An 18,170-nucleotide genomic window follows, 5' to 3' on the forward strand; every position below is an offset into this window, starting at 1 on the left:
GAGGCCCGCGTACCACAAAAAAAAAAAAAAGAAGAATATAAGAGTACCGATACCCTAGTCAATTTGGAGTGCATCAGTCTTAATATTTGCCAATCTGATAGGTGATAGGTGAAAAATGGTTTTGTTTTTTGGTTTTTTTGGTTTTTTTGCTAGTGATGTTAACTGTCCCTTTATTTATTTATTTATATTTACTTTTTCGGGGGGTACGCGGGCCTCTCACTGTTGTGGCCTCTCCCGTTGCGGAGCACAGGCTCCGGACGCACAGGCTCAGCGGCCATGGCTCACAGGCCCAGCCGCTCCGCGGCATGTGGGATCTTCCCAGACTGCACGAACCCGTGTCCCCTGCATCGGCAGGCGGACTCTAAACCACTGCGCCACCAGGGAAGCCCAGTCTCTTCATTTATTTATCTTCATTTGTAGAACTAAAAATTGCATATCTAAATCGTTTTTCCATTTTTCTACCAAGTTACTCTCTTTCTTACCAATTTACACAGGATCTTTTATCATTTGGGGCAGCAGTGTCCAATAGAAATATGATGTGAGCCACATGGGTAATTTTAAGTTTTCTAATGGCCACATTAAAAAGAAGAAACAGGTGAAATTAATTTTAATAATATTTAACTCAGTATATCTGAAGTTACCTTTGCAGTATGTAATTAGTATACATTGTCATTGAGATGTTTTACCTTCTGTTTGTACGAAGTCTTCGAAATCTAATAGTCAGTTTATACTTGTAGCACACCTCAATTAGGACTAATCACATTTTAAGTGACTCAGCAGTTATATGTGGCTATAGTGCTTGCCTCACAGCATAGTCAGGGCATTAATCCTTTTGTCTGTTGAGAATGTTTTGCTCAGTCTGTGTTTCTTGACTCTTAAGAATGTTTGCAGTGCCTTTTTTTCATTATGTAAAGTATTTTAATTTTTGGATAACCAACTTCATTAGTTTTTTATGACTTCTAGGTTTTCTGTCATGTTTATTAACCTTCCCATTTAAGGTTATATTACCACTTATGCCTATTTTCTTCTAGTTCTGTAGTTTTCTGTTTTTTTTAAATCTTTGATTACCTTTTTAATTATTTATTTATTTATGGCTGTGTTGGGTCTTTGTTGCTGCGCGCGGGCTTCCTCTAGTTGTGGCGAGTGGGGGCTACTCTTCATTGAGGTTCGCGGGCTTCTCATTGCGGTGGCTTCTTTTGTTGTGGAGCATGGGCTCTAGGCGCGCAGGCCTCAGTAGCTGTGGCATGCGAGCTCAGTACTTGTGGCTCGCGGGCTGTAGAGCGTGGGCTCAGTAGTTGTGGCGCACAGGCTTAGTTGCTCTGCGGCATGTGGGATCTTCCCGGACCAAGGCTCGAACCCGTGTCCCCTTCATTGGCAGGCGGATTCTTAACCACTGCGCCACAGGGAAGTCCCTAAGAGTCAGCAGATTATTGTGTGCCAGCAAATCTGACCCACCACCTGTTTTGTTAAGGCTCGTGAGTTACAATGGTTTTAGCATTTTCAGTGGTTAAAGAAAATCAGAATCAAAGAATAATAATTCATGACATGAAAATTATATTAAATTTTTAAAACATGAAATTCAAATTTCAGTGACCATAAATAAGTTTTATTGGAAAACGATCACACTTATTTGTTTACATATTTCTTTGGCTGCTTTCGCACTACAACAGCAGAGGTGAATAGCTGACACAAACGATGTCCCACAAAGCCTAAGTATTTAACTCTGAGACCCTTTACAGGAAAAGTTTGCCAGCCCCTGGTGTGTCTGAAAATTGAATGTAAGGAATGAGTTAGGAACCAAGCTTACTTCTTTCCAAAGGCAAGTCAATTTTCCCAGCAGCATTTGTTGAATATTAGCAAAGTCATTTTGCCAGCTGATGGTTTTTAAATGTTCAGTTCCCTTATAAAGTTGATCTCCTCCTTTGCTGTCTATTCCTAAGCCAGTACCACACTGTGTGAATAACACCTGTGTAATGTTTTACTAATTAGTAGGCCTAATTACCATAATTAGTGTGCCTTTTAAAGAGTTTTCTTGGGGGCTCCCCTGGTGGCGCGGTGGTTGAGAGTCCGCCTGCCGATGCAGGTGGACACGGGTTCGTGCCCCGGTCCGGGAAGATCCCACATGCCGCGGAGCGGCTGGGCCCGTGAGCCATGGCCACTGGGCCTGGCATCCGGAGCCTGTGCTCCGCAGCGGGAGAGGCCACAGCACTGAGAGGCCCGCGTACCGCAAAAAAAAAAAAAAAAGAGTTTTCTTCAGTATTCTCAAATGTTTATCATTTCAAATAGACTTTGAAAATTTTCTCTCTCCCTCTCTCTCTCTCTCTGAATCCCCCCATCCAATTGGAATTTTTATTAGGATTGCATTGAATTAGTAAACTAATTAAGGAGTTTCAAACTTGCTTTTGATAAAGTAGTAAATATTTAAATTTTTCTTAAGATTTTCACTCATCTATATTAATAATCTATTATCTCTTTTTATAGCATGAGATAATACTTTGTTTTGTTTAAAGCCAATTAACTTTAAGTTGGTTTTTAAAATCCATGATTTCTTTTAACTATCTCATCTAGTAAATGAGGTTGGTAATTCATTATTCTAGAAAATCTATGTTCTTCCCCAAAAGTAATACAGTCTTAGAACTCTGATCTCTTTATTCCAAACCCCTTTGAGATAGTGGAAGGCAGTTGTTTTGGTGAAAGAATCCTGTCAAGTCCTTTCAGTGGCACGATCTGGCCTCTGCCTCCCATTCCAGCCTCCTGCCCTTCCATCTCCCAGGTCTGATAGTGAGCTCTGACCCTGCTAAATAGCAGAAGCTCCTCTACTCACCGTTCAGGCGCCAGCAGGAAAGGCAGCTTGAGTCCAAAGTGACACGTACAAGTGACACAGACATCTGTTAGTAGCAAGCAAAGTTGATCTGTTTTGCTCTGGTACATAGCTGTTTGTATCTCTGAAAATTCATGAGCACAAGAGCTTCTGTAATTGAAATTCCTAAAAAGCATTATTTGCTATGCCAAACATCTCCTCCACCTCTTAGCATTATAACTACTCTTGCCTCATCAACTCAAGTATCCCCACCTCTGAGCTAACTGCTTTCTCAGGAACCTCTTTAAGGTGAACTGGTTTTCCGTCCGTGGTTTTTTTACTCCTTGGATGCATGTCCTTGCACATCCCACTATACTCTAATTTTTACTGTTTGTTTCTCTGATTATATGTATTTGATAGTTTGTCTACAATATCTAACGCTTTGCCTTATGCGTGTAAGTAGTAATGCAATCATTAACCGTTTACTGGTTGGATAAAATGATTAGGTTAGATGCCTCATGGGTTATAGTTTGTTTTGTTTTGTTCTGAAACACATATCATGTTATTCTCACTCCTAAAGAATGAGCATTTTAGGCAGCCAAGTATTTAAGACAGTTCCCAGGAGTCTCTATCTAAAGAGTTCCTGATCCAAATCCTCTAGTGTATAGGACTGAAAAGCTCCCAAGTAATCAGATTTTGAGAAAGGTGAACTTTAAATTGGCTAAGTCCAAGCAGGGCACGTACAGGTTGAACAGTACACAGTAAATTTTAACTTGAAATTACTAGTTGCCAAACCGAATTTAGAAAAGTATAGAAGTTTAATCAAAAAGAACATTAAATAAATGTTATATCGAATAAGATTAAACATTTTGTATTTTTATCCACTGTGAATTGAAACTGCTCAAGTTTTTCTAACTCATAATATGGCTAATGTACTATGGAAAGAAGTGCCATCTGTTCTCCCAGTCTGGGCAGATGAGCATATGGTAATTGTGTTTTCTTTTTTAGAAAATTATGCTTAACTTTAACTCAGACGTTATTTCTAGATCCCACAGTGAATGTTAATAGATTGGCAATTACTCTGGTTTCAAAAACCCAATCCCTCTTATTTTAAATGCATTTAGCGGGTTGTTCATATATCAAGATTACTTAATCTATTATTATTAAATTATTTTCGGTATTCACAGTTTGTTACTTGGCCGTAGGTACGTATGAGAGGTCGAGAAATTGCTGCCAAAGACCTAGAAATGAGACATCTGGAGCTCGAACCACAAAAAAGGCTTCACGAGAAGGTATAAATCAACAACCTCCAATATAAGAAAAGCAGAGTTTGTACGAACTCTTTTTAGACAGTTTATTCAAGGTTTTTTAATGTTCATTTTATTATTTTTTTTTCAAGAAGAGTGTAGTGTTATCCAGGATTGTAAGGTAGCCAGAATGTCTGAATGCACAGTTTGTTGTAATTCTTTAATTCATGTTTCTCTTAACAACTTAGTCTAGTGTCTGAAGCACCAGATGTAAGCCCCAGATTTTGCCTCAGGATCTTTTACTAACTTACTAAGTTTTCTCATATCTGTGTAATAGTGACTGCAAAATTAACCCAGTACTTCACAAAGATCCTACAAGGTAAGTCAGGTAAGAGCTGTAAAGCACTCGAAATTTGAATCTTCTGGAATCAAATCAGCAAGGACCTACTTTAGCACGTATATAGTTCAGTTTCCAAGACACTGGAAACTTTCTTCCTGCTGTAGATATTTTTTGTTGGGGAAAAGCATTATGTTACTCATTTATTTAATGTTGAAACCACGTTTTCACTTCCTTCAGTCCTCTTAAAGTCAGACTGAGTTTGAAATTAGCGATAACTACAAATACGTAACAGGTAACATGCATACGATTGTTTGTTGCTCACATTAAATAAGATTTAAAACATAGCATCCATTCATAACTACAACACTTTGTTTCTACACTGAACTTTTTCTAAATCTGAGCCCCAGGAATTCACACTGAGTCTCCTATGATTTTGAATTAGAATTCATTCATTTGAACTAAGCTTGAGGTTATTTTTTACTGTCTTTTCTGCGGGGGAGGTGGAGTGGTGGTACCGGGGGCATGATTTCAGAATTAACAGAAATTTTGCAAGAAAATACTAAAAATTTCAAAGTGTTCTTCTCTCAGATTCTCAAATGTTAACATTTTGCTAAGTTTGCATTATCCTTCTCTTTCTGTCTATACACACACACATTTTTTTTCCTGAGCTGTTTGAGTTGCAGACATTATGCTCTTTTACCCCTGAATACTTCATTGTATATTTTCTACAAGGAATCCTTATTACATAATCACAGTACAGTGATCAAAATCAGCACATTAACATATTATTATGTCATATAAACCGTATTCACATTTTATCAGTTGTCCTAAACATGTCTTTTATAGCAAAAGAAAATCTAAGCTACTCCATTTGTTTCAGTTGTCATGTCTCTTTATTCTCCTCTCAGTTGGAACCATTCCCGAGTCTTGTCTTTATGTTTTATGACACTTATACTTTTGAAGTATATAGGCCAGATATATTGTAGAAGGTTCCTCAGTTAGCATTTGTTGTTTACCTGTTGACTAATATCAAGCACCTTTTTATATGTTCATTGTCCGTTTTTATATCTTCTTTGGAGATCATGTGGTTAATGTCTGTTTAAAGCATGTAGGGCCATACTTTCTTGTTTTTTGTTATATCGTGTAATTTTTTGTTGAAAACTAGCTATTTTAAGTAAGAGGACATTTCTGGAAATCACATTCTTTTCTCTCCTAAGGGTTTCTTGTTGTTTCTTTGCTTAGTGACTTTTCTGAATTACTCTGTAAAGTATTCTTTGTCATGCGTAGCCACTGAAGTCTCTACTCAGGTAGCCTGGTGACTAGACAGAGATTTCCTTAGATCCCTTGAACCAGAAAGCCTCTAGTCTTTGCCGAGAGGCACCGTGTGCATCATTTTCAGGCATACTTTCAACACTCAGATAGTTTACAACTCTCTTAGATTTCACTTCCTGATTTTGCAAAACCTCAGTTCACCAGAGCTGAGCGCTTAGGACCTTCTCAGGTCTGAGCATTCACACATTGTTTACACATGCACACGGCCTTCTGAAGTCCCTGGAATCTATTGGAGCATTTCAGAGCCCCCTATAGGTATCTGATTCCCCAGCTTTTCCTACAAAGCTTTTTGATTGGCCTGTTGATTGCTCTGTGATCCACTGCCTTGGACAGTCACGATGTCCAACAGTTTCCCCTGATTGTTTTCAGCAGACATCCCCAGGGAAAAGGCTACAGGTGAGTTATGAGTCAGGTCAAATAAAAACAGCCTTGAAAGTGGGGTCTTCCAAGTCAGATGATGACAGTTCTCTGGGAATGGGAGTTACAAGGACCTAAACTCCATTTTGTCCCCTCCATTGGCTGCCAGGCTAATGATTTTCAAAGCTAATGGCAGAGCTTAGGGGTGGCATGGAATAGGAATAATGCAAGTTTAAAATGCCATAAAGTTCATCTTTCTTACTAAGATTCAGCCATTTTTATGAATAAATGCTCCACAGATTGCTGTAAGCCTTCAGTTAATTTCCAGAGTTCTGAAAAAAGTTTGTTTTGTCAGTGATCTCAGTGCTTTTATAGATGAGAGAATTTTCAGAGGTCCTTACTCTTATTTCCACTGATGTCACCACTGTTTGCTTTACTTTGAAAATTAGATGATTAGTTTTGGTATTCTGAAAAAGAGCAAAGACGTTTTTGTGTTCTAGCTTTCTTCATTTTATGGATTGGTGATTTTTTTTAAATGATTTCTTTAACAGAATCTCACTAGAAATCAAGAAGCTATTGCAAAAGAAATGAGAGAAGATGCAGACGCCAATAAACGAAAAGTGGATCTTGAAGAACACATGTTTCATAGACCGATAGGAACAGATCAAACTCAGAACCAAAAAACTCAGAAGGTAAAAATATGATAAATTTAGTGTCTCTATAGAAGGAGGAATTACCATCTGCCATTCTTTTAAAAGAAGGAATTTAATATTGAACTCTATAAAGTTAATTTGTTTCTTTGCTTCAGTTATCACAGCTCCTAGAAATTCACATTATTTTATTTAGAGGCTACTTACTTCACTGACAGCCATATACATGTGTCTTTTATACTTTTAGAGAATTTCAAGACTTGGAAGAAAATACATAGGGAATAACTTTATAAATTTTAGTGCCCTACATTGTTAAGTCTCCGAAATTATCCCTGAGTGGATTAAGTCTCCGAAATTATCCCTGAGTGGATTAGTTGCAAAACATCAGGTCTCTGCCTGGTATATAAGCCAGCGTTTCCAAAGTGTATTCTGTAGAATATCATAACTAGTATTAAATAAAATGGGGATGACAAGTATTGAAAGTGCTGTCTTAAAGTTAGGTTTTTCCATGCCAGGCTTCAGGATATGGCACATTGTGAATCTTTAAGAAATTTTCTTAAACTTATTTTATAGAATTTCTTGCGGAGTATCCTTTCAGAAATGCTGGCTTAAATGAATGGAAATAGAATTTGAGGGCTTCAGCATAGAACTTTGTCAATTATCCCTTTAACGAAATGTTAAGTGGGTCTGTGGCAGGGCCTGGCCCTGTTCCAAAAGCCAGGAATAGTGTAAGATTTCCCTACCTTCTGTTCTGTCCCTTGGCTTCCCCCCCAGAATATCCCCTCCCCCTTTTTTTTTCCTTATAGGCTTTTGTCCAGTCTGTAAAAATAGGTTCTTCTGACTCCTTTTCAAAGGACTGAAACATAGGAATTGTTTAATTCCACCCATCCCTTAGCCTAGAAGTTCTCAACCTTGGCTATACATTAGAACCACTTGAAGAGCTTTCTAGAAGTACCAATATCCAGCTGATAAAGAGATTGATTTAGTTGGTTTGTGGTGGAGCCTGGACATCAGTTTGTTTTAAACACGTGGTGGAGCCTGGACATCAGTTTGTTTTAAACACTGATTCTAATATGCAACCAGGGTTGTGAACATCTGTCCTGGACACTTGGATACGTTGAATGGACATACCGTATTTTATGTAGTCTAAACTTGTTTCTGAAATTTACGAATTGTTCTTAGTTAACTGAAGAAAATTTGGCAAAAGCTGAACAAGCATGTCTAAATACTGACTGGCGAATTCAAGCTTTACATAAACAAAGATGCGATGATCTACACCGAAATGAATGTTACCAGGAAGTAGCCAAACTGCTTCGGAAAAACAGAAAGAAAGAAATGGAAGTATTAAATGCAGTGATGGAGGGGGAAGCCAAAAAGGTAAGAATGGTGTTACAAACTTCTTGTTATTAATCATTTAAATCTTGAAATAGTACATAATCAAATGGCAATAGCATCAAACCACATAATTTGTGTTTGAAAAGATCTTAAAGATGATCTAATTTTAATACGTAGTGCTCAGAGAAGTCCAATGTTGATGCCACCTAAGAATGACTAAGTGTCTTTCTCAGTTACATTAGTGTCTCAACTTCCCAACCTCGTGGATTTGTTCTAGCTGATTGTATAATATTACTACTTTAATTTACCTAATTTTTTATACTAGCAACGTAAAAGACTTTGAACAGTTAGGAATTATATGTAGCTATTAGTAACAAAAACCAAAATAACAGTAACTATAAGCAAGATAGAAGTATTTTTCTTTTTCACATGAAAACTCTGGAGGTGGGCAGTCCGCGGTTGGTATCCTGGCTCCAAGGTCATCAGAAAAACTGCCCCCTTCAACCTTTCTGCACTATTTCCTGGAGCATGTCTTTCATTCTCATGGATACCTTTCCATCCATTAATTTTAAAAACTCAATCCCGTAAGGTTTGAGATCTGAAATGTATTGAAATGAATTATTTCAGTTGGGACCTGTATGGCACTCTGAGGAACTGAATAGTAGGGACATCAGAAGTGCCTTTGCTTTCAAGGTTCTTCAACAGCCTTGAGCCAAGACAGGCACCCAAATTCCCTAATACCAAATAAATCCTACGTGCCTTGGAAATATAAAGTAGAGGAGACAAAAGGGGCTACTTCACTACAGGAACTTGTAGTAGCACAAATTTATGTGATTTTTTTTTTCATTTATTTGTATTTAGTGGGAGGAAGCTGAAGAACAAGACTTTCATTTGAAATCAGAAAAGAAAGCTGCTGCTCCTTCAGATGCCTCTAGAAGGTGGTTCCTAGAGAATGAGATACATGCTCAACATCCGTATCATAAAGGTGAGCGTCGTGAATGCTTCTCTCTCCCTTCATGGTGTTAACACCTTCATTCATTTACTGTGGTCTCTTATCATGGATAAATCCCCGAGATGTATTTTGGCACTTTTAGTCAAATTATTGCTCAGTTAAAAGGGTGGGATGAGGAGGTGGGACTGTTTAAAAAAAAAAAGTGGGCTTACCTGGTGGCGCAGTGGTTGAGAGTCCGCCTGCAGATGCAGGGGACGCGGGTTCGTGCCCCGGTCCAGGAGGATCCCACGTGCCACGGAGCGGCTGGGCCTGCGAGTCCAAAGCCTGTGCTCCGCGGCAGGAGAGGCCACAACAGTGAGAAGCCCACTTACTGCAAAAAAAAAAAAAGCTCCAATTAAGAAAAATTTCTCAGCCATCCTGTAGAATTGTTTTATTCCACGGTCCTTGGCATCCCCTTAATGTACTAGACTATGATTTGTTCCCAAAGTGCTATTTCTAGTTAATTTTAGTAAAAATGTGTGCTTTGCCAATAGCTGGTCCTCAGAACAACAGTTTATTAAAGTAACACAAGGAAACATTATAGGATCTAATCAAACATTAGGTTTTGGTGCAAGGCTTACCAGTGGCATTCAATGAAAAATCAAACTTTTAATTTAAAATTCTTGGAAATTCCCTGGCAATCCAGTGGTTAGGACTCAGCGCTTTCGCTGCTGTGGTCCGGGTTCAATCCCTGGTTGAGGAGCTAAGATCCCACAAGCCCCATGGCACAGCCAAAATAATAATAATAATTTAAAATTCTAAAATAGAGTACCTTTACAGGGAACTTCTGTTTTACTATATCTTGTATTGTTTCAGTCTTTTATAAAATGTTTATGTATTACTTTTTAAAATAACAGCCTTACTGACATGTAATTCATATGCCATACCATTCACCTATTAAAAATATACAATTCAACAGTATTATATTACCATATATTAAGAGTTGTGCAGCCATCACCACGATCGATTTTAGAACATTTTCACAGCCCCAAATAAACCCCATGGCCATTTGCAGTCACTCCTCATTTCCTGCTACTCCCCCCAGCCCTTGGCAACCACTAATCTACCCGTTTCTGTAGATTTGCCTATTCAGGAAATTTCATATACATGGAATCATATGCTACATGGTCCTTTGTGTTTGACTTCTTTCACTAGCATAATGTTTTGAGGTTCAACCATGTTGTAGCATATATCAGTACTTCACTCCTTTTTAATGCAGAATAATATTCCATTGTATGAGTATTCCACATTTTATTTATCCATTCATCAATTGATAGACGTTTGGGTTGTGTCCGCTTTTGGGCTTTTATGACTAATGCTGCTCTTTGTCATTACTTTTGTAGTGCACAAATTGAAAAGCAAAAATAGAGGTTAGATGCTATCATCATTTAATTAGGCTGCTTTTGAAACCCCTCATTACCTCTCACACTTTTGGGTTTAGGTCCCAAATAGCGCCCGGAGCCCTTGGGGGAAGCGGGGAGCAGAATGTCACAAATTAAAAGACACAAACCACTGGAGCTGCCACTTCTCCCTAACCCTGTCACACTTACCCCAACATTAGAGAGAACAGAAATTTGAGACTTGGAGAACCTACGAATTTAGAAATTGAAAAGGAAAGAGACTGCAAAAAGCTCCCTGCGTCCGTAGTCTTCCTACATGTGGCCCTTCATGCCTCCAGGGTGCCTTCCTCCCAGGCCGCCTACGCTTTTTCGACGTTCCTAAATTTCACCAATGAGAGATAGTTTGGTTAATAATCATTCATTTTTCAAAAGGCAAATGTGTAAGGATTTGATCATCGCCTTAATCAGGGTATATAGATTAAATCCGTGCCACTTAATCCTACAACTGGAGGATAATCAGCTATAATTAGGAAAACGGCATGTTGATTGCAAGTTGCTCAGCATTGGTTTGTCACTCAGAGCCTATAAGTGAGGCACCAGGAAGTAGGAAGCAGGTGAGTGTGCCAACGACAGATCGTTTATTTACATTTGTGCCTAGTGTCAATCTTTATTAGCAATGGGGAGGAATTCTTATTGTTTCCCAAAACATAGAACCTTCTGGACAATGTGAATGACCCTGACTGCTTCTAAAATCCTAGGCCCATAAACTTAAACTGAATAGCGAGTGATATCTTATAAAATATTAGTCCAGATTTTTAATGGGCAAAGGATTTGAACAGACAGTTCTCCAGAGAAGACATACAATGACCAATACACGTATGAAAAGATGTTCAGCTTAAATTAGTCATTAGGGAAATACAAATCAAAACCACATGAGAAAACATTCAAATTAAAAATATATATACAGTGAGATACAACTTCATGATCAGTAGCATGGATGTAATCCATTAACAAGTGGGGGCAAGGATCAGAGGAATTGGAACAGTGCTGGTGGGAATGTAACGTGGTACAGCCACTTTAGGAAACAGTCTGGCAGTTCCTCAAAAGGTTAAATGTAGAGAGGCTGTATGACCCAGCAGTTCCACTCCTAGGTGTATACCCAAGAGAACTGAAAACATATCCCTACAAAAACTTGTACATTTAATGCTCACAGCATCATTATTCATAATAGCCAAAAAGTAGAAACAACGCAAATATCCATCAAATGAGGAGTGGATAAACAACACATGGTATATCCATACAATGGAATCTTATTTAGTGATAAAAAGGAATTAACTACTGATTCATGCTACAAAATGAATGAACCTTGAAAACCTTATGCTGAGTTAAAGCAGCTAGACCAAAAGGCCACATGTTAATATGATTCTATTTATGAAATGCCCAGAATAGGCAAACCTGTAGAGGCAGAAGGGGGTTAGTGGTTTGTGGGTGGGAGGGGTAGGGGAGTGGGCCACTAGTGGGTAAGACGTTTATTTGGGGGATGATGAAAATGTTCTAGAATTAGTGGTGATGATTTTACAACTCTTAAGTATACTAAAAACACTGAACTGTACCCTTGAAAGGGGTGAATTCTGTGGTATGTGAATTACCTCAGTGAAACTTATTTTTTTAATGACATTCGTAAATGCTGGTTGCCAGGTAGGGCCACTGGACCAGGTTTTAAAGCGACTGGGCCTTGAAGAAAGGGAAGAGCTTAGAGCAATTGGAGGACATTTTGGGGAGGGAGGATTTCATGGTGTGGTGCAGGAGCCCAGGCTGGATGTCGGGAACACGGGGTTCTGGTCCCAGCCTCATGGTAAACGAAGACAGAGTTTAAAGAATCTTAGCCAGAGTCAATAAGCTGTGTATCTCTGGTTAGTTTATTTACCCACTTGTGTTTCATTTGTGCCTATTAAGAAATGTTTACTGGTCTTCAGTTTCCTCATTTGTAAAATGAGAAGATTATAGACTAGGCGATTTTTAATTTTGTTACAGTCCTAACGTTATATTACACCATTTTCTAACCACTGACAGTCTGTGGGTCCCTCTGAGGATCTCTCCCAGAAACATGCACATACACATACACACACACACAGCACTTTCCCATAATCATTTTTGTGGATTCCCCAACCAAACGCCTCCATGAACTCCTTGCATGAGACAGAACTTGTTAAAAGTAATGAATCAGTGGCAGAGACTTGCCTGTCGTGGTGATTCAGGTTAGGCCAGCTGGAGCAGAGAGCTTCTGTACAAGGGTGGTTAAAGATATCACTGAAGCATGTAGGTGATGGGGACCTTCAGGCTGAGCAGTGGGCTTCATCCTGTTGACCAGCCTGGCTGCAGAGCAGAATGGCCTGCGGAAGACAGAGTACAGGGCTTGCCTCCTGGGCAAGGAACGTGGTTAGGGAAAGGAAGGAAATTTAGTTTGTACCTTTCTGTTCCTTTCGAATTTTGTGAGGTACAGGTAATACCACTTCAGTAAATAAATACTAATTTTAAATAATAAGAATCACTTTTGGGGCTTTAAAATAAATACATTAAATGAAGGAAAACAAGTTGTAGTGCAAAAAAGTATAGAAAAAAGAACTTTCACTTTTTACTGTACTATTTATATGTTCAAGTTTGTTACAGTTAGCCAGTGACTGGCAATTTTTTGATACATTACAAATTTTTAAAAAAATGCATAGTCAGGACCTCACATTTAATTCTGTAGATTTAGAAAAAAATGGAAAGGGCTTCCCTGGCAGCACAGTGGTTAAGAATCCGCCTGCCAATGCAGGGGACATGGGTTTGATCCCTGGTCCGGGAAGATCCCACATGCCACAGAGCAACTAAGCCCGTGCGCCACAACTACTGAAGCCCACGTGCCTAGAGCCCGTGCTCCACAACAAGAGAAGCCACTGCAATAAGAAGCCCATACACTGCAACCAAGAGTAGCCCCCGCTCGCCACAGCTAGAGAAAGCACACGTGCAGCAACAAAGACCCAATGCAGCCAAAATTAAATAATTTTTTTTTAAAAAACGGAAAGCTAGATTTTTGTTTTAAAGTTTCACAGGTGGATCTGCTCAGCAGTGTTTGAAACTTGCTATAAGCAAAGGGGGGGAGCCACTGGCTGTGTGATATTCACAAGACGGCATTTAATTCATCCTCCCCAATAGCCCCACGTGGGCAGGAGGGATATAGGAGGACAGATGAGAGACAAGGAACGATGAGATGTCAGATTTGGAAGGATCTGATATGTGAATCATCTCTGCAACATTGCAATAGTGGTTATCCAGCCTATGCCAGAACACTAATAGAGTTGGTGAGCTCGTTACCTCATTCCATTTTCTGCCAGTATTTTATTTAAAAGTTGTTCCTTCCTTATGTAAAGCTGAACCTGCTTTTCTTTTTGTAAACCGTCTCATTAAAAACTGTTCTCTGGTCAGAATGGCCATCAGAAAAGTCTACAAATAAATGCTGGAGGTGTAGAGAAAAGGGAACCTTCCTATACTGTTGGTGGGAATGTAGATTGGTGCAGCCACTATGGAAAACAGTATGGAGGTTCCTTAAAAAACTAAAAACAATTACCATATGGCCCAGCAATTCCATTCCTGGGCATATATCCAGAAAAGACAAAAACTCTAATTTGAAAAAATACATGCACCCTAATGTTCATTACAGCACTATTCACAATAGCCAAGACATGGAAGCAACCTAAATGTCCATCAACAGATGAATGGATAAAGAAGATGCAATACATATATACAATGGAATACTACTCAGCCTTAAAAAAGAATGAAATAATGCCATTTGCAACATGGATGGACCTAGAGATTATAATACTAAGTGAAGTAAGCCAGACAGAGAAAGATGAATCATATGATATCACTTATATGTGGAATCTTTAAAAATGATACAAATGAACTTATTTATGAAACAAACAGACTCACAGACATAGAAAACAAACTTGTGGTTACCAAAGGGGAAAAGGGGGAGAGGGATAAATTAGGAGTATGGGATTAACAGATACACGCTACTATATATAAAATAGATAAACAACAGGGACTTACTGTATAGCACAGAGAACTATATTCAGTATCTTGTAATAAGCTAGAATACAAAAGAATCTGAAAAAGAATACACAAGTGAATCACTCTTCCATACACCTGAAACTAACACAACATTGTAAATCAACTACAATTAAAAAAAACAAAACTATTCTCTGGAGCAATGCGGATTACGCTTACTACCATGATAGCCCCTCAGATATTTTAAGATGCCTCTTATATTCCATTCCCTGACACCAGTTCAAAATTAATCATTTGGTAATTAGTCACATTATCTTAATGACTCATTGAGCTAAAACGATGAGTTAAAACCATTAGCTGAACACATATGTATGGAATCTAAAAAAAAAAAGATGGTTCTGAAAAACCTAGGGGCAGGATAGGAATAAAGATGCAGACGTAGAGAATGGACTTGAGGACACAGGGAGAGGGAAGGGTAAGCTGGGGCGAAGTGAGAGAGTGGCATGGACACATACACTACCAAATGTAAAATAGATAGCTAGTGGGAAGCAGCCGCATAGCACAGGGAGACGAGCTCGGTGCTTTGTGACCACCTAGAGGGGTGGGATAGGGAAGGTGGGAGTGAGGGAGATGCAAGAGGGAAGAGATATGGGAACATATGTATATGTATAACTGATTCACTTTGTTATAAAGCAGAAACTAACAGCATTGTAAAGCAATTATACTCCAGTAAAGATGTTAAAAAATTAATTTTAAAAAACACAAAACACACACGCACACGCACACACCAGTAGCTGAAGCTCTTGAGCCCAGGTGAAAGGCAGGCATTATCTTCATGAGTCAGTGTGACCCGAGCAGTCTGGGCCTGACTCATGGAGGCTTGGATCCTGGTGATGGGAGTAGAAAGGAAGGGACATCCTAAGTGACATTAGGATGAAAAAATCAAAAGGACTCTGATGTCTTATTGGATATAAAGCTGTAGGAGTTAGGAAACAGTAAAAACACAGCTGAAGGGTGAGTATAAATTTTGAAGTGGGGAGTGATGTTAAAAAAAATAGGAGGTGGCACCGGTTAGGTGTGGAACACTGCCATGCTTCCTACTCTGATAAGTCCAGGTAAAACTTGCCTAGCACTTGGGACGTCCCTGGTAGTCCGGTGGGTGAGACTCCATGCTCCCAATGCAGGGTTTCATCCCAGGTCAGGAACTAGATCCCGCATGCTGCAACTAAGACTCTGCATGCCGCAACTAAAGATCCCACGTGCTGCAACGAAAGATGCCACGTGCCGCAGCTAAGACCCAACCCAGCCAAAATAAATAATAAACATAAAAATATTAAAAAAAACAAAACAAAACTTGCCTGTCGCTGCTTCTGGTCTGCTGTACATTGTGGTCATGCCTTGCCCGGTTAAAGCTGGTAGTGATCAGCTCACAGGTGTTCTCAGGGAAGGTTTGCTAATCACATTTAATAGTCTCTCCCAACAAATGTTTGGGATCTCTATACTAACACCTGTATTTTTCAGTAGTTTGTTGGCTTTTTGTTTTCGCTAAAGGTGTTTTTAAAGTACTTTACCAAAACTTCAGCTCAGCTCTTAATTCTCACTAACTGTACTTCCCTTGCCTATTGAATGGTGACAGCATTCTTCTCAGAAGAGAAAAACTAAGGGGCTTTTTATCCTTGGCACTTTTAATTCACTAGGGACCGTCTGGAATTAATCATGGCTTTCTATCCACTCCCAAACATTCTCTCTGTTTTTTCACTTTTATAACATAATGCCCAGGTGCCAAGATGAATGGGTCGCCTCAAGCTGTTTGCCTAGAACCTCACAGTTAAAAGACATTTCTGAAATGGAGACCTTGACACAGAGTAAGTCAACAAACAAGAAAGATGTCTCCTGTCATGTTCGATTTAGCAATATTTAAGCAAGATTGTGGCTTAAGTTATATTTGTAGCGTGTTGAGACCATTTTCCCAGGGCATTGATCATGGAAATCCTAAAGTAGAGTCAGCAAGACTCTCAAGTTTCCAGCTGGGGAGAAAAACTGGGTCAGTTCGAACCCCAAGTAGAGAAAGCTTGCCAAATATCATTAGTGCGACTATTTCTCTAGCACCAGCACTGCTGCCCAAAACAGAGTTGGAGGCTCCAGTAGAAGTCCGCCACTAACTAAATTAATGATATTCATGACTATTTTTTACATCCTCGTGAAAAGAAAATCTCAGGATTTGTTTTCAAAGCTATTACATATTTGAATTTTCTCAGCTCTTATTCTGGGCTGAGTTCCCTCCAGCAACCATTGGAAACATGTGTCTGCTCTGGGCCCTGAGATGTACTGCAGGGCCAGCTCGCTCAGAACTGCTGAGGGCAAGTGGCTCCATGTTGATTAGTTGCCTTTTGATCCCTTGACTTGATTAACTGGAGGTTTTTGTTTATTTCTGGAAGGGCTGGGATGGAAACATCTTACAGAAATGTGGTCATAGCATTAAGCCCGTAAAGGAGCTAACAGTTTCCCCAGTAAAGTACTTGATTTGTGTTTAAAAGGAGGGGAGGGGACTGGAAACTCTGTTAGACTTTATTCCAACCAACTTTTTCAGTAAAACTGTCATATAAGTGAAGCAGAATTTAACAGTGTGTTTTGAGTTCTTTTAGAAGAACAGATCTGTATATAATGTCCCCAAAAGACCAGCTTTATAAGAAAGATACCTGGTAACAAGTCATGAGTTCCAGTGTTGTGTAAAACATCCTTGCTAACTCATACTCTTATGTGCATCTCTAAATTCTGTGTCAGGATGTGAATTAAACCAAAAGTCATGTGTAAGTCAAATGAAAGGACAGGAGATTCTCAACTGTTCTCTATTCTGACACCTCAGAACTTTTTAACTAGATAGTTCTAAATTTCAAAATCCAGTTGAGGACATTTGGCAAGTTTCTCATTTGGCAGCAAAATAAGAAAAGCATAAATGTTTTATTCCTTGGGGGAAAAACAGTTTTCAGAAATTGAAGCTATTTGAATATGTAACTAAGTTTCAGAGAAGTATATTTTTAAGATGCTTCCTTTTTGAATTCCAGTATTTACTAGCCCCTCTAAATCAATGTGAAATGACTGTTACACTTGGACACATTGTAATGCTCTAATCTTGATTCTGGACTCTCCCTGCCTTGGCCACTATAAAAAGCACTTTATTTATTTAAGCATTAGGAGAAGTGGTCATGGTGTACATTTCACAATATTAATTTTGGCACCTTGGAATTTTCTCATTACAATAAGCACCATGGTGAAGAAACTTACTATTGCAAAGAACTCAAATTCTCTCTTAGACAAGCTTTCTTCCTAATTTAAAAGGTCATCTGTATTCCCAAATCAAAAAAAAGCTAACCAAAAGCAGATAAGTTCTCTAATAGCATTCATTCAATTCAACGAATAAATATTTGACTTGTAAATGGAACCACACGGGCAGGTAATATGTTAGGCTTTTTGTTTAAGAAGTTTTGTTTTTAGAATATTCATTTCATTATTCATTTTTTGCAACGTATTTACCTTTAAACACTATACCATTGCTAAAATTAACTGTTGTCAATTTTAAATTTTGTTTTCAAGTTTCATTAAACCAAAGAAAAACACGTTGGGACACCATGGAATGGGATCTTATGGAGAGAGTGAGAAATCTCCGCCAGAGACTCGCCACCCAGGCTCGAAACAGATGTCAAACGCCTCATCTTTTGGCTACTTAG

At 38.9% G+C, this 18,170-nt stretch overlaps 1 protein-coding gene across 1 annotated transcript in view; it reads left to right on the top strand.

Moving 5' to 3' along the window:
• The window catches only part of TBC1D31 (TBC1 domain family member 31), a 60,534-nt gene extending 42,364 nt beyond the window's left edge, over positions 1-18,170 (top strand). Inside the window, 7 exon segments of the mRNA XM_065895100.1 lie at positions 4,006-4,092; positions 6,628-6,768; positions 7,909-8,103; positions 8,923-9,035; positions 15,178-15,187; positions 16,211-16,307; positions 18,037-18,170. Of these exon segments, the coding sequence (XP_065751172.1) occupies positions 4,006-4,092; positions 6,628-6,768; positions 7,909-8,103; positions 8,923-9,035; positions 15,178-15,187; positions 16,211-16,307; positions 18,037-18,170 (777 nt within the window).

Source organism: Phocoena phocoena, chromosome 17 (assembly GCF_963924675.1).
Source record: "Phocoena phocoena chromosome 17, mPhoPho1.1, whole genome shotgun sequence".
NCBI classification, from domain to species: domain Eukaryota; kingdom Metazoa; phylum Chordata; class Mammalia; order Artiodactyla; family Phocoenidae; genus Phocoena; species Phocoena phocoena.